Source organism: Myxine glutinosa, chromosome 3 (genome assembly GCF_964187855.1).
Source record: "Myxine glutinosa chromosome 3, kmMyxGlut1.1, whole genome shotgun sequence".
NCBI classification, from domain to species: Eukaryota; Metazoa; Chordata; class Myxini; order Myxiniformes; family Myxinidae; genus Myxine; species Myxine glutinosa.
In genome coordinates, this window is record NC_136263.1 from 60,289,246 (window position 1) to 60,312,685 (window position 23,440).

General features: G+C 39.5%; 1 protein-coding gene across 1 annotated transcript in view; it reads right to left on the reverse strand.

Moving 5' to 3' along the window:
• LOC137423499 (glutamate receptor ionotropic, kainate 2) overlaps positions 1-23,440 on the reverse strand; it is a 469,702-nt gene that overhangs the window by 265,337 nt on the left and 180,925 nt on the right. Inside the window, exon 2 of the mRNA XM_078773570.1 lies at positions 16,082-16,249. Coding sequence (XP_078629696.1) covers positions 16,082-16,249 — 168 coding nt within the window. The remainder of the gene's footprint in view (positions 1-16,081; positions 16,250-23,440) is intronic.

Sequence of the window (23,440 nt, forward strand, 5' to 3'; positions counted from 1 at the left end):
ATATTTCCTTTTCAAATACCTGTCGATATTTAAAGTGAAATTTCAACCATGTTCACACAATTACAAACAAGAAAGAGCAATCAGAGATTGCAGACCCTCACCAGGACTTGTTTGTGTGGATTTTTCCTTTGAGTCCTTTGGATACTCAGGATCTTTTGGGTCCTCTGGGTCTTTTTGGGTCATCGGGGTATTTTGGGTACTCAGGCTCTTATGTGTCCTCTGGGTCTTTTGGGTTCTCTTGGATCTTTTGGATACTTGGGGTTTTGGGTATTTTTGGTCCTGTGGGCCGGGCCTTGAGTCTTTTGGGTTTGGGTTTTAGGGGTCATTGGGGTCTTTTTGGTGTTTTGGGTCTTCGGGATCTTTTGGGTCTTCCGGATATTTTGGGTCCTCAGGGTCTTTTATGTCTGCTGGGTCCTCTGGGTCTTTTGGTTCTTCGTGTTCTTAGTGGGTCTTAGGGTTGTAAAGGGGCTGCGGAGTTTTAGGGGTCCTAAAGGGTCTTCGGGTCTCATGTAATTGTCTTAATGGTCTCTTGTAATTCATACACATACTCACGCTCTGTGCAGACAAATACACGATACTTGCAAATATCAAAACCCACCCTCCCTCCCCCCCACCCCCTGAGAACAAACGTTGCCATGGATACATCCAATTGTCCATTTCATTACGATTTAAATTGACAATCTTCATCAAAGCTCAGTTCAATCAGATGACAATTTTTGATTTTAGAAGTTTGACCTTGAGTTGACCTTTGACCTTTTGACCTCAAATGTAGTTAGTTATCAAATTTAGTGATTCAATATGCAAATGCTGTTCAACTTTCAAGTTAATCTTATGAAAAATGACAATTTTAGAAACTTCACCTGAAGATGACCTTTGACCTCAAAATCAATATGCAAAAATCAAAATCTTCTATAACGAACTCTACCATTTGGTGAAGTTTCGTGAAGATCAGATTAAAATTGTGACCTGTAGGTGATTGACAGACAAGCAAATCGAAAAACAAATAGACAAACAGACAGACAGAATGAAAAATAACTTGGAAAGCGACACTTGCAAAAAGGGAACCGAGTAGCATGGCACTCAGTAGAGCATACTTTTGACCTTAAAAATAATTGGTGGTTGAATTATAAGACCTGATATGCAAATCGCCTTCAAATTTTAAGTTAATTGGATGAACATTGACAATTTTAGAAATTCGGACTATGTTGACCTTTTGGCCTGTTGACCTCAAAAATAGTTGGTGGTTGGTTTCAGTAAGCTGATATGCAAATCCTAGTCAGATTTCAAGTCAATCGGATGAAAATTGAGGATTTAAAAAATTTGAAGAAAGTGGTTGACCTTAGGCCTATGTTTACCTTTTGGTCTGTGTTGATCTCAAAAATAGTTGGTGGTTGAATTCAGGTCGCTGATATGCAAATCGCCTTCAAATTTCAAGTCAATCGGATGAAAATTGAGGATTTCATAAAGTTGTAAAAAAGTGGTTGACCTTTGGACTATGTTGACCTTGTGACCTATGTTGATTTCAAAAATAGTTGTTGGTTGAATTCAGTTCGCTGATATGTTAATCCGATTCAAATTTCAAGTCAATCAGAAGAAAATTGAGGAGTTTAGATATTTTATAAGGGTTTTTCTGTTTGTTTGTTTTTGTATACAGAATCGAGGGTCGTGTAAGAGCTAACACATTGAACATGAAAACATGCACAGACACATAAAACATACAATGAAGGGAGCAGGAGACAAGAGGGGGAGAGAGAGGGAAGCACACAAGCACAACAACAGAAGAGAACAGGGACGTCGGTAGATCTGTGGAAGGGGTAGGGCTGGGGGAGGATGGAGGGGTACACGGTACAAAGCAAATTAACACTTCTAGGAATTTCAGGAAAGAACTTGGGGATTTTAAAGAGGCGGATTTGGCGTGTTTTAACGGGGGTAGAAAAGATCAAGGTTTTGGATGGGGGAAGATAAGAGATGGTGGTGAACAGCTGTTTTAAAGACCTGGAGGAAGGAGTGGGATTGAAGAGAGTGTGGGAGTTGGTTCCAGAGGCGGGAGAAAAGAGGCATGAAAGAGTGAAGGTGAGCAGAGAGATTTGATTTTGGCAGTTTAACCATAAGAGGGTTGCAGGCAGATCTTGTGCGTCCTGCAGGAATATTTGGGGGACAGAGCACAGATAGAGCAGGGGGAGAAAGGCCGGAGGGGAGTCGGTAGAAGACAGAAAGACCACCAACCTGCCTGCGGTGAGAGAGACAAAGGCCCTCAGAAGCAGCTTCATCGCGGGAGGTTCCAATGATTCTGAATGCTTTGGTTTCAACCACGTGAAGCCGAGCTAGGTGTGAGGCAGGAGCACCAGCCCAGAGGGGAGAGCAGCAGTCCATTGAGCTGCCGATGAAAGCTTTGTATGTGGTGAGGAGCTCAGAAGGGCCCAGAAAGGACTTCGCACGACAGAGGATCCCCAGTCGGCGACTGGCTTTGGAGGCCAGCTTGGAAATGTGGTTTTCTCATGAGAGATCATGGCAGATAGTGAGACCCAAAAACAAGGTTGTTGACCTTTGGCCTATGTTGACCCTTTGGCTTATTTTGATCTCCAAAATAGTTGGAGGTTTAATGGAGTTAGCTGATATGTAAATCCTATTCAAATTTCAAGTCAATCAGAATATTGGGGATTTTAAAAATGTGAAAAAAGTGGTTGACCTTTGGCCAATGTTGACCTTTTGACCTCAAAAATATATAAGATTTTGTCAGACTACGAACTCTACCGTTTGGTGAAGTTTTGTGAAGATCGGTTTCAAGTTGTGACCTGTAGGAAAGTATAAGTGAGCGGACAAACAAACGCACAAACACACACATACACACACAAACACACGCACAAAGACACACACATGCACAAACACACACACACACAAACACACACACAAAGACACACACACGCACAAACACACACAAACACACACGCACAACCACACACACACACACGCACAAAGACACACACACGCACAAACACACACACACACACACACACATACACACACACACACACACACAAAGACACACACACGCACAAACACACACACACACACACACACACACAAATCGAAGTGATCAACATAATTGTCAAAAAACACATTTTTTTTGCCAAGTTATAACGCAAAAGATCAACCAATATATTTGAAAAACCTTCGATTCTGAGAGTAACAAACGGATCTAAATGCAATACCATCTCTGGTGAGGATAATAATAACAATAATAATTTTGCAAACCACCATTCTGTAATGAAAAAAAACATTTTTTTGTTCACCTTGGAAGGAAATGAAGAATCGACAGAACCTCCAAACTATCCGGAGCGAGGAGGCCTCAAAATACCGGAAACTGAACGGTGAGGAGCTTATAAGCTTTCCAAGTCAAATATTACAGTTAAAGCCTTTAAAGACTCCTTTCGGGAATAGCTGGCTAGGCATGAAGGAAGATGTGATCAAGAGTATCTGGGATTATAATGTGCAAAGTATCTGGGATTATAATGTTCGACTTCCATTTATGCAGAACATTGTCTTACAAGTTAAGATGTGGAATTCTTCCTTGGAATGCAGCACGTGGCTGTGGGTGGCATCATTGGTAGGGGATGCAGCTGTGCCACTGATGTAGGTCATTGGTCATTTTGATTCCTTACTCTTTATAAAGGAAATAATGCTGGCAGACGGTACTCCCAGCTTAACGTCCATCTGAGGGACACATTGTCGAATCGTCCTGCCTGTGATACAACACAATGACAGTTTAGAGCTGGGTCGAGATTCGAACGCAGACGAGACAGCTCGGAAAGGAGTGTGCGTGCCACAGTGTGGACTACCTTTTCTCAACGAAAACAGATACTACGAACACCAATACCACGACTACTTATTTAAAAGACACAGTTATTTCTACCTTTTTGTGGTCTGGGGATAATTTTGGCCTTAGCCTCTCATGAACAGACTGGCCAGGCCTAACATTCCACTGAATATGATTTAGGCAGGAATTGTACACCGCACCTTTCCTATGCCATCTCCAGGTGCTGCATATCGTCATTACCGGGCACCGTAGGGGGCTGGCAATGGTTGTTTGTTGTACACCGTTCCTTTCCTATGCCGTCTCCAGGCATTGCAAAACGTCATTGCCGGGCACCGAAGGGGGCTCGGCAGTGACGCACGCTGAAAGGGAGTACTCAGTTTTCACTCTGGTTGTTTGTTTTCTTTCTTGTTTTCTTTCTTGTTTGTTTGTCCGGGCAATATCTCAGCCATCCTTTGAGCTAGGAAGCTGAAATTTCGGCACAATAGTGAGCAAGTCCTTTGGCAAAAACGTTATTTTTTGTTTTTTGATTAATCAATTACTTGAGGAGTTATTTAATTGTTAGCGATTAATTAAGTACTTATTTAATTAATCAAATTTCCTTTCTCTTCTGACCATTAACTCAGGCACCTTTTGAGTTCGGAAGCTGATATTTGGACATGCCAATGACCAGGTGATTTGGCTGCAAAGGCTATTTTTGATTTATTAATTAATCAATTAATCAATTAATCGATTAATTATTTAATTATTCGATTAATGACTAAAAATTAATTTTTTTAAAGTTACAGATTCGGATGAAATGGTGGTGGTTTATGTGTTCTGTGACCGAATTGATTAATAATTTAATTTCTTAATGATCATTATTTATTTATTTTCATTATTAATCATTGATTTATTTTCTTTCTCATTTGGCCAATATCTCAGGCACCTTTTGAGCTGGGAAGCTAATATTTGGACATGACAGTGACCAAGTGATGTGGCTATCAAGGATATTTTTGATTTATTGTACACTGCACCTTTCCTATGCCATCTCCAGGCATTGCAAATCGTCACTGCTGGGCACCGAAGGGGGCTCGGCAGTGACGCACGCTGAAAGGGTGTACTCAGTTTTCACTCTGGTTGTTTTCTTGTTGTACACCGCTCCTTTCCTATGCCATCTCCAGGCATTGCAAATCGTCATTGCTGGGCACCAAAGGGGGCTCGGCAGTGACGCACGCTGAAAGGGAGTACTCAGTTTTCACTCTGGTTGTTTGTTTGTTGTACACCGCTCCTTTCCTATGCCATCTCCAGGCATTGCAAATCGTCATTGCCGGGCACCAAAGGGGGCTCGGCAGTGACGCACGCTGAAAGAGAGTACTCAGTTTTCACTCTGGTTTCTTGTTTGTTTGTTTGTTTGTTTGTTTTCTTGGTTGTCCGGACGATATCTCAGCCATCCTTTGAGCTAGGAAGCTGAAATTTCGGCACAGTCGTGAGCAAGTCCTTTGTCAAATACGGTATTTTTTGTTTTTTGAATAATCAATTAATTGAGGAGTTATTTAATTATTAGCGTTTAATTAAGTACTTATTTAATTAATTAAATTTCATTTCTCTTCTGACCATTATTAACTCAGGCACCTTTTGAGTTAGGAAGCTGATATTTGGACATGCCAATGACCAGGTGATTTGGCTGCAAAGGATATTTTTGATTTATTAATTAATCAATTAATCGATTAATTATTTAATTATTCGATTAATGACCCAAAAAATTTTTTTTTTTAAGTTACAGATTCTGATGAAATAGTGGTAGTTTATGTGTTCTCTGACCAAATTGATTACCAATTTAATTTTTTTATGATTATTATTTATTTATTTTCATTATTAATCATTTATTTATTTTCTTTCTCATTTGGCCAATATCTCAGGCACCTTTTGAGCTGGGAAGCTAATATTTGGACATAAGTGACCAAGTGATGTGGCTATCAAGGATATTTTTGATTTATTGATTAATCATTTCATCTATTAATTATTTATTGATTAATCGATTAATTATTTATTGAGTAATCAATTAATTATTTAATTTTTTATAAATGACTTATTTAATTAAATTTCTAAAAGATACATCTTCGGATGAAGCACTAGTGGTTTAGTTATGCGATTAGCCAATTGATTATGAAAATATTTTGTGATAATCTTTTATTGATTTTAATTATACAATTAATCAATCAATTAGTGTACACCTCTCCCTCCCAATGCAGCCTTAATGAGCTGCACTGCGGTATTGCCGGGCGCCGGAGGCGCCCCGGCAATGCCGCGCTGCAGCATATTTAATTATTTGGCATGGGGCGGTGTACTTTGAATGTATGTGTACTTGTTTATTTGTTTTTTTCTTTCTTGGTTGTTTGTTTGTCCGGGCGATATCTCAGCCATCCTTTGAGCTAGGAAGCTGAAATTTCGGCACAATAGTGAGCACGTACTTTGTCAAAAACGGTATTTTTTGGTTTTTGATTCATCAATTAATTGAGGATTCATTTAATTATTAGCGATTAATTAAGTACTTATTTAATTAATTAAATTTACTTTCTCTTCTGGCCATTATCTCAGGTACCTTTTAAGTTAGGAAGCTGATATTTGGACATGCCAATGACCAGGTGATTTGGCTGCAAATGCTATTTTTGATTTATTAATTAATCAATTAATCAATTAATTATTTAATTATTCGATTAATGACTAAAAAATTATTTTTTTAAAGTTACAGATTCTGATGAAATGGTGGTGGTGTATGTGTTCTCTGACCGAATTGATTAATAATTTAATTTTTTAATGATTATTATTTATTTATTTTCATTATTAATCATATATTTATTTTCTTTCTCATTTGGCCAATATCTCAAGCACCTTTTGAGCTAGGAAGCTAATATTTGGACATGACAGTGACCAAGTGATGTGGCTATCAAGGATATTTTTGATTTATTGATTAATCATTTAATCGATTAATTATTTATTGATTAATCAATTAATTAATTATTTTTTTATTAATAAATTATTTAATTAAATTTTTTAAAGATACATCTTCGGGTGAAGCACTTGTGGTTTAGTTATACTATTAGCCAATTGATTAAGAAAATATTTTGTAATAATCTTTTATTGATTTTAATTGTACAATTAATCAAACAATTATTGTACACCTCTCCCTCCCAATGCAGTCTCCATGAGCTGCGCTGCGGTATTGCGGCAATGGCGCGCTGTCGGATATTTAATTATTTGGCATGGGGGCGGTGTACTTTGAATGTATCTGTACTTGTTTGGAATTTGTTCAGGGTGGCGGAGATACTCTCCAACACCACCAAGTGCACTATGCCATCTTTAACCTTTAACATCCACTGGATAATGCTGGCAGACTGGACACCCACCTTAACATCCATTTGAGAGATAGTACAATTTGTGATGCAATGCCTGATCTGTAAAGCACCAAATGACAGTTTATACTCAGATGAAGAAGCTTCCAGTGAGGCTCAAACCTGTGGAGCATCCTGCGACATTCAACTTTTGCATCATCTTATCAGACTCAACAAAATCAGGTACTACAAGCTCTTTAATCACAAGTTATCCAATTTTTCTTAGCAATAAACCAGGAGTACCTTTCACTTGCCACCTCGACCTGGAAAATAGTTATAGTAAACAGTGTCATGTTAACAGAGAAACCACCCAACTTATGAACAGAGAAGCCACCCAAGGTTTCTCTCTTTTGGACTCACTAGCTTGGAACATCCATTGAGTTAATTTGAGGAACCTCTACGGAATCAACACAACTTTTGCACTACATAAGTGTCAGGTTACAGAAAAATATCACATAACAGGTCGTGAAGAGGTCTTCGCAGCGGACATGGTGCAAAAGGTATTCAGCATTAGATGTGCTTGAACAGCTCGTTTGGTGCCATCCGAACAAACAGAAAACGGAATTACCCACCAGTAAATGCCTGCAATATAAAGTTGTTGTTACTGTGATGTTTTGGTTCCAATTCCATGAACTTAAACTTGTATCATGAAAAAAAAGCATGAATCTGTAGGTCAGAAAGTGCTATTATTGGAACAGTTGACCCAAGCCTCCAGGCTGGGTGGAGGGCAAGAAGAGTGCGGAAAAGGTAACGGCAGACTCTCCTAAATTGGACGCAGATGAATGAGGGAGAGACATGAACTTTACCTGCATCGATTAATTCCGTTCCATTCAGGCATGTTGCTTACTGAGTGCCAATTCCTACAGTTCTCTACATTTTTCAAGATCCTTGTGGAAACCCAACACATATGTACGCGTTATTTATTGTACACCACTCCTTTCCTATGCCATCTCCAGGCATTGCAAAACGTCATTGCCGGGCACCGAAGGGGGCTCGGCGGTGACGCACGCTGAAAGGGAGTACTCAGTTTTCACTCTGGTTGTTTTCTTTCTTGCTTTCTTGTTTTCTTGTTTTCTTGTTTGTTTGTCTGGGCGATATCTCAGCCATCCTTTGAGCTAGGAAGCTGAAAGTTCGGCACAACAGTGAGCAAGTCCTTTCTCAAAAATACAAATTTTTTGTTTTTTGATTAATCAATTAATTGATGAGTTATTTAATTATTAGCGATTAATTAAGTACTTATATAATTAATCAAATTTCCTTTCTCTTCTGGGCATTATCTCAGGCACCTTTTGAGCTAGGAAGCTGATATTTGGACATGCCAATGACCAAGTGATTTGGCTGCAAAGGCTATTTTTTATTTATTGATTAATCAATTAATTAATTAATCGATTAATTATTTAATTATTCAATTAATGACTAATTGTTTTTTTTTTGAGTTACAGATTCTGATGAAATGGTGGTGGTTTATGTATTATATTAGCCAATTGATTAACTATTTAATTTTTTGATGATTATTATTTATTTATTTTCATTATTAATCATTTATTTATTTTCTTTCTCATCTGGGCAATATCTCAGGCATCTTTTGAGCTGGGAAGCTAATATTTGGACATGACATTGTCCAGGTGATGTGGCCATAATGGATATTTTTGATTCATTGATTAATCATTTCATTGATTCATTATTTATTTATTGATCAATTAATTAATTATTTTTTTATTAATGACTTATTTAATTATATTTCTAAAAGATACATCTTGGATGAAGCACGAGTGGTTTAGTTATGCTATTAGCCAATAATTGATTAAGAAAATATTTTATGATAATCTTTTATTGATTTTAATTATGCAATTAATCAATCAATTATTGCACACCTCTCCCTCCCAATGCAGTCTCTATGAGCTGCACTCCGGTATTGCCGGGCGCCGGGGGCGCCCTGGCAATGCCACGCTGTGGGATATTTAATTATTTGGCATGGGGGCGGTGTACTTTGAATGCATCTTTACTTGTTTTCTTGTTTGTTTGTCCGGGCAATATCTCAGCCATTCTTTGAGCTAGGAAGCTGAAATTTCGGCGCAATAGTGAGCAAGTCCTTTGTCAAAAACGCTATTTTTTGTTTTTTGATTAATCAATTAATTGAGGAGTTATTTAATTATTAGCGATTAATTAAGTACTTATTTAATTAATTAAATTTACTTTCTCTTCTGGCCATTATCTCAGGTACCTTTTAAGTTAGGAAGCTGATATTTGGACATGCCAATGGCCAGATGATTTGGCTGCAAAGGCTATTTTTGATTTATTAATTAATCAATTAATCGATTAATTATTTAATTATTCGATTATAATGACTAAATTTTTTTTTTCTTTTACGTTACAGATTCTGATGAAATGGTGGTGGTTTATGTGTTCTGTGACCTAATTGATTAATAATTTAATTTATTTAATGATAATTATTTATTTCTTTTCATTATTAATCATTTATTTCTTTTCTTTCTCATTTGGCCAATATCTCAGGCACCTTTTGAGCTTGGAAGCTAATATTTGGACATGACAGTGACCAAGTGATGTGGCTGTAAACTGTAAAGGATATTTTTGATTTATTGATTAATCATTTAATCGATTAATTATTTATTTATTGATCAATTATTTTATTTTATTTTATTAATGCCTTATTTAATTAAAATTCTAAAAGATACATCTTCGGATGAAGCACGAGTGGTTTACTTATGCTATTAGCCAATTGATTAAGAAAATATTTTGTGATAATCTTTTATTGAATTTAATTATACAATTAATCAATCAATTATTGTACACCTCTCCCTCCCAAAAAAGTCTCTATGAGCTGCACTGCGGTATTGCCGGGCGCCGGAGGTGCCCCAGAAATGCCTCGCTGTAGGATATTTAATTATTTGGCATGGGGGCGGTGTACTTTCAATGTATCTGTACTTGTTTATTACATTTTTGTATGCACAATCAATGCTGGAAGAGCTAATAGCATCAGGATACATCAGGATGAAACTTAGCAAAAGGAACAGCAGAAAGAGAAGGGGGAAATGCCAAAAGCAGGGCCGAGGGAGAAAATAAAAGGAGATGGACAACGTAGGATGCAGGTAGGTAAGATCGAGTAGTAAGGGAGAATGCAGAAAGTGGCTAAAATGGATACAGAAGTAAACAGGAAATTGGGGGTGGGGTAGGGTGAGTGGTTTAATGGGTGTCAAAAACATCATGGTTTTGGATGGTGGATGATCTGAGATGGTGGTGAACAGCTGTCTTGAAGACATGAAGGGAAGAGTGAGATTGAAGGGAGTGTGGAAGTTGGTTCCACAGGTGGGAAAAAGAAGAACAAATGAGTGGAGGTGAGCAGTGATCCTGGATTTTGGGATTTTCACTCAAAGGGAGTTGCTGTTGGATCTGCGTGCACCCTGCAGAAACCTGGGAGTGGGGGGAGCGGGGGAGGAAGGGGAAGTGGGCAGTTTTTCTGGGGAGATTTTCTGTTGATGTGGCCTCTTATTATGGAGACTTGTTTAAAAATAGAACAGCCATCTGACATGGTCACCTTCAGCGAAGCAGAACAATAAAAATGCATTATTTGATACAGGTATGTAGACTTATGGAATATCAGAATGACAGGTGGCAATGAATCAATATACAGAATGGGGAGATGGAAAAAGAGTGGAACTATGACAAATGGATGTACCAAGGCTCAATGAGAAGAAATTATCTCAGAAAGATGAGAATGGGCTTTCAGTGGGTATAGTAAGGGTCAGTAGTATAAATGGGAGTGGGCATGACGTAGTGGTGGGAAGCAGACTTGAAATGCTAAACGGAAGAGCTTGTGACAACGGATTCAGGAAGACAGTTCTTCTGGTGAGAAAAGAGAGGTATGAAAGAATTTGAGGTTAGACTAGAGGAGGGTAACAATGAAAGCGTTTCAGACAGAACACGTGACCTCGATGAGCAGACTGAGCGGAGGCATGAGAGGGCGGTAAGAACACGACCAGGACACAGGCAGTAAAAAGCTAAGGGCACCAAGCAGCCTATGGTTTGCAGGAAGTAGACCCTGAGATTCAGCTTCGTGATATGTGAGATTCAAATGACCCAGAGAGCCTTAGATTCCAGGCCCTCAAAGGCAGGGGGTGGTGTGGACATGGGAAGCAGCAGTACCTATCCATATTGGTGACACGATAAGTAATATTCCATGACACTCCGGATGACAGCTTTATAAACTATTTTAAACTGTGGACGGCAAAGAAGACCCTTGGCCCTGCGGATAATTCCAAGGTGGTGGTGGCTTTATATATTTATTGGATTTTTCTCGTGATGAAGATATTTGATTGATGCATATCAGGAGCACAATTGTCGATTGCCGTCAGAACACAACCTTGAGAGGCGCTGGCCTCGAAGATTCTATCCAAAGCAACCCGCTGCTGGAGATTACTACTATGACTAGTACTACTTTCAAGGCCCCAAGTAAACACACCTTATTGTGGGGTCCACCACATAAATTTTTCCTCTCCACACCTCTCTATCCCGAGCATCATCTCTCAGCACCCCAACAAAGTAGAACTCAGGTAGCTGAATTTTCTCACCTGCTATACGTACAACTCCCTAGCTGTCCTGTCCCCAATATCCACATCCTCTCGTCTCTCTCTCTTGCTCATCATTACCTTTGTTTTGCCTACATTTTCCCCTCAGTTCACCATTTTCCACACTTTCCTTCCCTGCAACCGTTGCATCCTGAAGTCCCTCGCCAGAGTCTGAAGTCACCCACAAATCATCTAGAAACATTTCCCAAAATAACCCTCTTTTTGCTCCCTCACTCCCTCACACCCTCTATCATATGTTTTGTCGAAATCCTCAAATTGACAATGTAACGTAATATTAGCTTCCAAAGGTTTCTCCTATCTCTCCTTCGAGTTAAAATATCATCTGTTGTTCCCCATGCCTGGCATAAATCCAAACTGCATCCCCATCAATCCCCTTCAAATCTCTTACCCTATCATTCACTACCCTTTCCAATACTTTGAACACTTGCTCCATCAACTGTATACCCTTGTAATTTCCAGCACTCCATACCATCCCACTTAATCTCTCAGATTGCCGTAAAGTAAATCTCCTGCCAATACTTTTGTATCCTCCCCTCATTCCAGACCTTAAACAACAACTGCTAGACCAATAAACCTCTCCATCCCTCAATCCCTTAATCATGGTCCATCAGCCTTCGTGATCTTAATTTTCCCTAGAACTGTCACAACCTCGACCTGCTTTATGCCTCTTACATCTTGCTGACCTCTCCTAATACATCTCTCAATCTCCACATTTAGTAGTTACTCAAAATACCCTTTCCAATCTACTAAGAATGTACTTAACCCCATTCATACTCTCCCCTCTATTCTTCATTATCACTTTGATGTCTCCAATTTCACTTGCAGACTTTTGCCTGCCCTAATCCACCTTTTAAACTAGAGCTTCCAGGGAAGCAGAACTCAACTGAACTGACTGGGATTTTTGTCAATTTCTATATATACATTTCACTTCCGTAAATGTTGTGTTCACTTCTTTCTCAGTTTCAGCATCCTAAATGCTTGTGCTTTTCTTAAGAGCTGAAAAAAATATGCCGGCCTATGGCGGCCATTTTGTGACAGATCGGGTTGACATGCGATAGCAACCTACCTTGTGTGGTAAGAGTCTCACACACCAAGTTTGATCAAAATCCATTAATATTTGTGGACGTTAAAGTCTTAACGTCGTTTCGGAGCTGAAAACAATATGGTGGCCTATGGCGGCCATTTTGTGGCGGATCGGGTTGGAATGCAATAGCAACCTACCTTGTGTGGTAAGGGTTAAACATTCTAAGCTTGATCAAAATCTGTTAATATTTGTGGACACTAGTGTTAACGTCGTTTTCATGACCAAAAACAAAATGGTCGCCTAAGTCCGCCATTTTTCAACGGATCGGGCTGAAATGTAATACCAACCTGGTCCTTGGGGTAGGGATGCGGCATGTCAAGTTTGATCAGAATCGGTTGATATTTGTGGACGCTGGAGTGTTAACGTCGAAAAGTTAACGGACGACAGACGACAGACGCCGGAGGGTTCAGTATGTGATGAACTCAACTGGACAGTAGTCCAGTTGAGTTAATAAACTTATCACCCTCTTCTCTCAGACCACCCTCTCTATGACTCCTATCTAGGCCTTTGCCACTTCCTTCTTTGCCTCTTTTAGTCTTTGCCCTATATAGTGGACATGCCAAGTGCTTTTTGACTTCAAGTCATAATGCAAAGGTCCCCGTTAGTATGGAAGTGCCTTAGGGTCATAGGAACAAAATTATCCAAAGACACAAGTTGTATCTTAATATCCAAGATGGCTGCCATCAGCCATCTTGGAAAACATGGCTGACCCATAGCGCAGGAAGCATTTGTCATAGTAACTATTATGATACATGTTTCCCAGCTAATTTGAGGTCAACTAACTCATTTCTGGCATCACTTCTGCATTGTGGATGCATTTAAAGGTAAAGTCAGGTAAATGAAACATAAATTCGACATTTTAATAAAATTAATGAAAACAGGCTTTCGGGGTATTTTGATAACATTTTATTTATGAGAAAGGAAATTAGACTTTCTCATTCAAATTAGACTTTCTCATGCTGATTTTTGCTGCAATTGTTCCATCACATACGTTTCTATGTTTCAGATTCAAAGTGACTAATCCAAAATGAATACTGGCAACTGTAAAACCAGGCCTGCTAGCATGGACACTCGTGACTGGAGCTTATGTTACACATGTCAGACGAAATAAATAAACCAACTATGGAAACCTCATCATCTGTTAAATTGAGAAACAACCCTGAAAGACTTTCAGCCACTTACAAAGAAGTTGCGGACAACATCTAGGAACTTAAGGAATTAGGTGAACGGCCTGACTTTGTAGTCATAGATAACATTGGCGGTGGTAGTACTCAGAATATAGTGCAGCTGATGATGTTTGACGATGATGATGACGGATATCAAATCCTTCCTCTTCTCCAATGGCTTGATCTCTGATCATCAATTTGGATTCAGACCACGTCATTCTACTCTAGACATATTGCTTCTGCTGTCTCAACAATGGATGGAGGTCCTCAATGCCAAACAGGAAATCAGAGCCGTCTCCCTTGACATATCACGTGCCTTCGATACGGTCTGGCACCCCTGCTCTGCTCACCAAACTCTCCTCCTACGGTATCCATGGAAATCTCCACTCATGGCTTGCGGACTTCCTCTCTGGTCATAGGCAACGTGTGGCCCTGAATGGATTTCTCTCATCTCCCCTTCCTGTTCTGGCTGGAGTTCCCCAAGGTAGTGTTCTGGGCCCTGTGCTATATCTGGTCTTCATCAATGATCTCTCCGACTCTCTGGAAAATCCTCTCTATCTCTTTGCTGATGACTCCACTCTCTGCCGCTCCATTCCTCATCCCTCAGATCGGCAGTCTGCAGCCTCCTCACTCTCTGCAGACCTGGACAAAATCACAGACTGGTCTAACAAGTGGAACATGTCTTTCAATCCTGACAAATCTCACACTCTTACTATGTCTCTCCGAAAAGACCGACTGGAAAACCCTGCCATCTACTTTCTCAACAATCCTCTCCAAGAAGTTCTGTCGCTCAAGCTTTTGGGTCTCACTATCTGCCATGATCTTTCTTGGGAAAACCACATTTCCAAGCTGGCCTCCAAAGCCAGTCGCCGGCTGGGCATCCTCCATCGTGTGAAGTCCTTCCTTGGCACACCTGAGCTCCTCACCACATACAAGGCTTTCATCCGCAGCTCAATGGAATACTGTTCCCCCCTCTGGGCCGGATCTACCGCTCCCCTTATTTTGTGTTTTATGTGTCGGTTTGACTTTTTGTGTGATTAATGTTAGCTCTTTCACGAACCTCGATCTTGTATACAAAAAAAAAAAAAAAAGTTTAATCAAGCAGTGTGGCACACATGGAGGAGGAAGCGTGATGGTCTGGGGCTCTTTTGCTGGATCCAGAGTCGGCGACTTGCACAGTGTGACCAGCACCCTGAACCAAAAGGGCTACCACAGCATTTTGCAGCACCATGCAATACCCTCTGGTATACGCCTAGTTGGTCAGGGGTTCATCCCACAGCAATATAATGACCCTAAACACACCTCCAGGCTATGTCAAAACTACCTTGGAGGAAAAGAACAAGACAGTAGGCTTCAAATCATGGAATGGCCAGCACAGTCTCCAGACTTAAACCCCATCGAGCTGGTTTGGGATTAACTGGACAGAACGGTGAAAGCAAAGCAACCTACAAGTGCAACACATTTGTGGGAACTTCTGCAACAGTGTTGGGAAGAACTTGCCGAACAATATTTGATTTCCATTGTAGAAAGAATGCCACGAGTGTGTTCGGCGGTTATATCTGCAAAAGGTGGCTACTTTGCCGAGTCAAAAAATTAAATTAAATTTGGTTGAACAAAATGATTCTATGATTTCTTTTTTTTCTCTCCAATTGTTTATTTGTTCTATGCTTAATTTCAGAGGACATTGAGACATTAAACTGCGTAAATTTCAATAAAAACTGGAAAAATTGAGGTTTCCAAAACTCTTTGAGGTTTTCTTAAAATTGAGGAAAATGTAAAACTTTTGACCGGTAGTGTACATCCTCTGCATCTTTCTTGATCTGCAATGTCATGACTTTTGACTCAGATGTTCCTTTGGCAGAAAATGAATGAATGAATGACTGAATGAGTAAATTATTGAAATAAGCGCTGCATAAAAGCCCACGGCCTAAATGAAAAGGCCTCCTTTTTGGACATGACAAAAGACACAAAAGTGAAAGAAAAACTTTGGATTGCTCATTGGAAAAACTTGGCTTTTAATCCAGCGAAGGACTCACCTTTGCGAGAAGCCTCAAAGCTGTCGTAGGCGCTGATTCTCTGGATATCGTACGTGAGTGTGGTGTTGGGCAGTAACGTGCGGTTGCGGTTTATGTTGTTCACAGCAAATTTGAAGGCAACCTCTTCAGCACTGGGAGGCCCACCCTCGGGGGTTTCAAATATTCCACCTAGAGGCAGAAGAGACATACCGTACGATTTAGGGGGTTATTCGTGACTGCGGGGCAACATGAAACAAAAATTCCTCAATCCCTTCCTTATCAATGGCCAAATGGAGTGAGGTTCTTACAGCATGGCATAATACACAACACAATGAAATAAAATTGTTACAAAAGATAATATCATCCTGGAAATTCCTGCCTATCTCTGCTGATGATTCCAACATCTGCTCTATCATTTCTTATCCTCTCCGCAGACCTTCATTGAATCAGGAGCTGGTGCAACGATTGCAATATGTCTTTCCACCCTGACTAACCCTAAGGTAAGGCCTCAACATCAGCCATGATCTTTCTGGTGTGGACCACATTTCCAATATGGTCTCCATAGCCAGCCGCTGATTGGGCATTCTCCTTCGTGCAAGGTCTTTTATTGACCGATCTGAACTTTTAACAACATACAAGGCCTTCATTCGAAGCTGGATGGAGTACTGCTCTACACTTTGGCTTGGCGCCCCCTGCCCGCACCTTGCCCTTATTCATTCCATGCAAAGCAAGACCCTCAAAATCATTGGGATCTCACGCTGTGAAGGTGAGTATCTCGGCCTGTTACTTTCGCATTGCAGGCAGGTTGGTTTCCTCTCTGCATTCTATGCCTCCATTTTGGTCTTGCACCCTCTGCCCTCTCTTGGTTCTAATAAGAAAGGCACCATTATAAACAGTAAGAAAAATAAGCAAAACCCACAATGAATGACAGCACAGCCCACAGTGGCTTTATGGGGTTGAGAAAGTGGGACTAATATTCCGCAATATGTGAAGTTTGCATGCGTACGTGAAGGGTCAGAGTGATGCCTGAGCTGTGTGACATTTGTGTGAGACTTTCAATAGGTTTAAGGTAGGATGGGATGTGCACAAAAAGCGAGTCTGAGTTCTGCTGTGATATTAAGGCCTTTGGTCTCAGTACCAGATGGAAAAAATGGTTTCCAGATGGAAAGCAGGTTTGTCTTAAAAACAGTCCAAGAAACTGCTTTGTCTTAAAAACAAGACTGAAAGTCTAACAGCGGCGTAGCCGGGCTTGTAAAATATTATAAACCACAAACACACATGATTAGCTTTTTTAACAGTCGCTAATGCTGTTTATAACGCTAAACAAGGAAATTTGGAGGAATCCCGACATCCGTAAGGTAAGTTTTACTTACAGAACTGAGGGGAAGATCTACTGTAATCTAGATTATACCCCACAAAGGTTGGGTACGTACCGTTTTGTTGGAAGAGACGTAACGCCGATGCTTTCGATATTTGATGGTCATTTTAACAATCGGTTTGTTTGTGCTTCACACTGAATGAAAATCGTAAAGGTAGAGCTTGGCGTTTGTGATATATGACAGGTTCGAAGATATGTTCAGCCTGAACGGCATTTAAATCAGAATGGCGGTGTGTGGGCGAGTCAGCCGCCGTAATGACATCAGACGCAATCACATCACTCTGTCATGTGACCAAATCCTCAGCTCTGATTGGTATACGTTTGAGGGGACATACATACATGCATACATACATACAGATGGACAAACTGTTCTAGACGGCTTTGCCCTATGGCAGGGGTTCTTCACCTTTTTCCCTGTCAAGACCTCCAATGGATTGCCCACGATGTCCCCATACCCCCTTCGCCAGACTGTTGACTGACCAAGGCGCACCGAAGGTGCGCATAGCTAGGGGGGACTGCGGGCATGTTCCCCTATAATTTTTATGATTTCTAGGTGCTCTGTGGTGCATTCTGAGGGGTGTTTTTACTTTAATTGCCTATTTTTTGGGGGATGAAAATTGGTAACTTATTACCCAGAAAATGGGCCAAGTTCGGGGATCCGTGCCTGATTATCAGTCCCATTAGGTTCCAGTGTGACTTCAAAATATCTCAAAAGCTTAGTTTTACATATGGATAATTAGGAACAGAACAGGAAAGAAAATCATTAGGATTTTATCCCTATTTATTTCTTTGCTTGTTAACAAAGAAACAAAACAAACTAAACTAAACTAAAACATGCAAGTTTTATGCAAGCCGTTTTACTAATCTAGTGAGATTGTTGGTGCTGTTTTTGCGCAATCAGAATATGGAATCAGGACACAGTTCGTGACAACACCACCCGCATATCATCGGACACATCAAGTCGATTTCTCAACTTTGATTTCAGCCATGCAGAGAAACCTGTTTCACAGAGACACGTAGTTGTGAAGGGAACCAACACATTCAGTGCCCTCTTCGCCAAGCTAGGGTAAGCTACTATCTGCTCACACCAAAGCTGCTTAAAATCCAGCCCAGCCTTTCCGAAATCAGCTTTATATATGTATTATATATTTAAAGTTTATATTTCATTGAATTTATTACAATTTATTATAATAATTTATTACGAGTCCCATACCCCCAGATTTTGGTCCCCATATCCCCAAAGGGTATGGATACCCCAGGTTAAGAACCCCAGCCCTATGGGATACGCCGTAAAAAGTCATCTCAAGAGTCGACATGTGAAGCCAAGTTAATTATCAAATGCCACAGTTGGTTGTTTGTCATTGCCTTTTGATGATGTCAACAGCTACAGCTCTAGTTTTATATTAAAATTTTATACCTTGAGGGCAGATTGTACAGATTCTAAATTAATCGTCCTCTCACACCCTGCACTGGTGTTCTCTTGATATTTAACTCAAAGCTCTTCACATCATGCTAATGCCAAAGCCGAATGAGGGGGAAAAAAAAGTGGATTTCATAATTGAAAGCGAAAAAACATCCCTGGTGCATTTTCACTCCAACAACAACAGATCACTTTACAAGGAAGAAGAAAGACATCTTGAATGCGCAACAGACAAGAATGTTAGCAAAAAGTGTGCAAATAAACAAAATGAACAAACAAGCATTCAACCACACACGGTGGCTTCTCCCGTTTCCCTCCAACCTGCCAAATTGCAATTTTCTTCCCATCCAACATTGTGTTAACGAGCAACAAAAGCATTTACATTTATTGGAGCAATCATGTGTTTCCGCAATCAGATTATGTTAAACAAAAATCTTTGCTGTTCATACATTTTATTTTATTTCCTATAACTCAACAGATCTTGCACCATAAAGAGACTACTGCCACCCTACTGGGAAAGATGGATAAAAGTTTTGAAGGCCAGATGGCTCCCTTTATATGATTGGCTTGTTTTTGTGCGTGGCGTACATGAAGCCTTGTGGCTCTGAAGATGCTATTACATTTCAAAAAAAGAAGAAGAATCTTGCATATGAAATATGTGATGGGGACAGACAAACCAACAGAGAACACAATACTAACAAGAAAGAGCATTCAGAGATTGCAGACCCTCGCCAGGATGTGTTTTCAGTGGTTTTTAAGGCTTTTGTGTTAAAAACAAATATGGCGGCCGAACCACGTGACTGATGACAACATCATTATATTTTTTTTTCTCCACCAATTTATCCCTAGATGATGCTCAAGAAATTTCATCTTGATCGGATGAAGTTTTGTACTTGTCGAATTATGACGTCATAATGGAGGCACCTACGACATCATCATTACTCCCGCCAGGGAGTATTGCATTCACTCGTGTCCGTGTGTGTGTGTGTGTGTGTGTGTGTGTGTGTGTGTGTTCATGTGTTTGTGAACAAGATATCTGGAAAGGTTCTGAACGGATTTGGATGAAAGTTGGTGGGATGATTGCCCTTGGGATAAGGAAGAATTGATTAGTTTTTGGTGAAGCTCAAGATATTATTCCCGATCCAGGAATTTTTTGAAGGATTTTTTTACCATTGGAAGATAGGCTCATTTTTTTTTAACATTATCTTCTATGTATTATATATTTAACATTGTGATATGAAAATAGTTTTCATATTTGTTGTAAATGTAGTTTAAACTCGCGGTTATGCGTTAGAGCGGTGTATTTTTTTTTAGCAGTGTCGTCTTCAATGTTCTTTTTTTTTCTAATAAGGACATATTTTGTCATTTCAAAACCACCAAAGTGTGTATTACGTTTCCCCGTTTCATAAAATGTATCGTTTGATACGTATAACGCTTTAAAACTGTTTTTTTTGTTTTGTTTTTTAACCTCAGAAGAGATGTCAACATTTAGCTCAGCGAATGTCATTCGCTGTGTCAGTATTTGATGAACTTATAAAGACTTAGTTCCAGATTTGTCAATGGCTGAGGTATATTAACAAACGAATAAAACAGATTTGGCAAAATTCCAACTTTTTAAAAAAAGATCGCATATTCACCCAGAGTTGTGAGAGGCTGAAGAAGAAGAATCCTCGCATGGGATTCCCAGACCAAATAAATAATTCTGGTTCTGCGATTTTCAGGTTTATTTATCTATATATCTAGATATCTGGGCAGTGTCTGTTGTCACTGAACTACTCCCTGAAACTTTTGTTTCCGTGGTTGTGAAGTGTTTTTAATAACGTGGTGGTGGTTTTGAATCACGTGGTGGTGAGGTATTTTGAATTATGTGGTGGTGAGGTGTAAATGACGTGGTGGTGAGGTGTTTTTAAATCACGTGGTGGTGAGGTGTTTTTAATTTCGTGGCTGTGAGGTGTTTTTAATTTCGTGTTTTGTGGCTGTGAGGTGTTTTTAATTTGGTGTTTTGTGGCTGTGAGGTGTTTTTAATTTGGTGTTTTGTGGCTGTGAGGTGTTTTTAATTTGGTGTTTTGTGGCTGTGAGGTGTTTTTAATTTGGTGTTTTGTGGCTGTGAGGTGTTTTTAATTTCGTGTTTTGTGGCTGTGAGGTGTTTTTAATTTGGTGTTTTGTGGCTGTGAGGTGTTTTTAATTTGGTGTTTTGTGGCTGTGAGGTGTTTTTAATTTGGTGTTTTGTGGCTGTGAAGTGTTTTTAATTCCTTGTTTCGTGGCTGTGAGGTGTTTTTAATTTGGTGTTTTGTGGCTGTGAGGTGTTTTTAATTTGGTGTTTTGTGGCTGTGATGTGTTTTTAATTTCGTGTTTTGTGGCTGTGAAGTGTTTTTAATTTCGTGTTTTGTGGCTGTGAAGTGTTTTTAATTTGGTGTTTTGTGGCTGTGAGGTGTTTTTAATTTGGTGTTTTGTGGCTGTGATGTGTTTTTAATTTCGTGTTTTGTGGCTGTGAGGTGTTTTTAATTTGGTGTTTTGTGGCTGTGAGGTGTTTTTAATTTGGTGTTTTGTGGCTGTGAGGTGTTTTTAATTTGGTGTTTTGTGGCTGTGAGGTGTTTTTAATTTCGTGTTTTGTGGCTGTGAGGTGTTTTTAATTTGGTGTTTTGTGGCTGTGAGGTGTTTTTAATTTCGTGTTTTGTGGCTGTGATGTGTTTTTAATTTCGTGTTTTGTGGCTGTGAAGTGTTTTTAATTTCGTGTTTTGTGGCTGTGAAGTGTTTTTAATTCCTTGTTTCGTGGCTGTGAGGTGTTTTTAATTTGGTGTTTTGTGGCTGTGATGTGTTTTTAATTTCGTGTTTTGTGGCTGTGAAGTGTTTTTAATTCCTTGTTTCGTGGCTGTGAGGTGTTTTTAATTTGGTGTTTTGTGGCTGTGAGGTGTTTTTAATTTGGTGTTTTGTGGCTGTGATGTGTTTTTAATTTCGTGTTTTGTGGCTGTGAGGTGTTTTTAATTCCTTGTTTCGTGGCTGTGAGGTGTTTTTAATTTGGTGTTTTGTGGCTGTGAGGTGTTTTTAATTTGGTGTTTTGTGGCTGTGAGGTGTTTTTAATTTGGTGTTTTGTGGCTGTGATGTGTTTTTAATTTCGTGTTTTGTGGCTGTGAAGTGTTTTTAATTTCGTGTTTTGTGGCTGTGAAGTGTTTTTAATTTGGTGTTTTGTGGCTGTGAGGTGTTTTTAATTTCGTGTTTTGTGGCTGTGAAGTGTTTTTAATTTGGTGTTTTGTGGCTGTGAGGTGTTTTTAATTTGGTGTTTTGTGGCTGTGATGTGTTTTTAATTTCGTGTTTTGTGGCTGTGAAGTGTTTTTAATTTCGTGTTTCGTGGCTGTGAGGTGTTTTTAATTTGGTGTTTTGTGGCTGTGATGTGTTTTTAATTTCGTGTTTTGTGGCTGTGAGGTGTTTTTAATTCCTTGTTTCGTGGCTGTGAAGTGTTTTTAATTTCGTGTTTTGTGGCTGTGAGGTGTTTTTAATTTGGTGTTTTGTGGCTGTGAGGTGTTTTTAATTTGGTGTTTTGTGGCTGTGATGTGTTTTTAATTTCGTGTTTTGTGGCTGTGAAGTGTTTTTAATTCCTTGTTTCGTGGCTGTGAGGTGTTTTTAATTTGGTGTTTTGTGGCTGTGAGGTGTTTTTAATTTGGTGTTTTGTGGCTGTGAGGTGTTTTTAATTTGGTGTTTCGTGGCTGTGAGGTGTTTTTAATTTCGTGTTTTGTGGCTGTGAAGTGTTTTTAATTTCGTGTTTTGTGGCTGTGAGGTGTTTTTAATTTGGTGTTTTGTGGCTGTGAGGTGTTTTTAATTTGGTGTTTTGTGGCTGTGAGGTGTTTTTAATTTGGTGTTTTGTGGCTGTGATGTGTTTATAATTTCGTGGCTGTGAGGTGTTTTTAATTTCGTGTTTCGTGGCTGTGAGGTGTTTTTAATTTGGTGTTTTGTGGCTGTGAGGTGTTTTTAATTTCGTGTTTCGTGGCTGTGAGGTGTTTTTAATTTCGTGTTTTGTGGCTGTGAAGTGTTTTTAATTTCGTGTTTTGTGGCTGTGAGGTGTTTTTAATTTGGTGTTTTGTGGCTGTGAGGTGTTTTTAATTTGGTGTTTTGTGGCTGTGAGGTGTTTTTAATTTCGTGTTTTGTGGCTGTGAAGTGTTTTTAATTCCTTGTTTCGTGGCTGTGAGGTGTTTTTAATTTGGTGTTTTGTGGCTGTGAGGTGTTTTTAATTTGGTGTTTTGTGGCTGTGAGGTGTTTTTAATTTGGTGTTTTGTGGCTGTGAGGTGTTTTTAATTTCGTGTTTTGTGGCTGTGAGGTGTTTTTAATTTGGTGTTTTGTGGCTGTGAGGTGTTTTTAATTTCGTGTTTCGTGGCTGTGAGGTGTTTTTAATTTGGTGTTTTGTGGCTGTGAGGTGTTTTTAATTTGGTGTTTTGTGGCTGTGAGGTGTTTTTAATTTGGTGTTTTGTGGCTGTGAGGTGTTTTTAATTTGGTGTTTTGTGGCTGTGAGGTGTTTTTAATTTCGTGTTTCGTGGCTGTGAAGTGTTTTTAATTTCGTGTTTTGTGGCTGTGAAGTGTTTTTAATTTC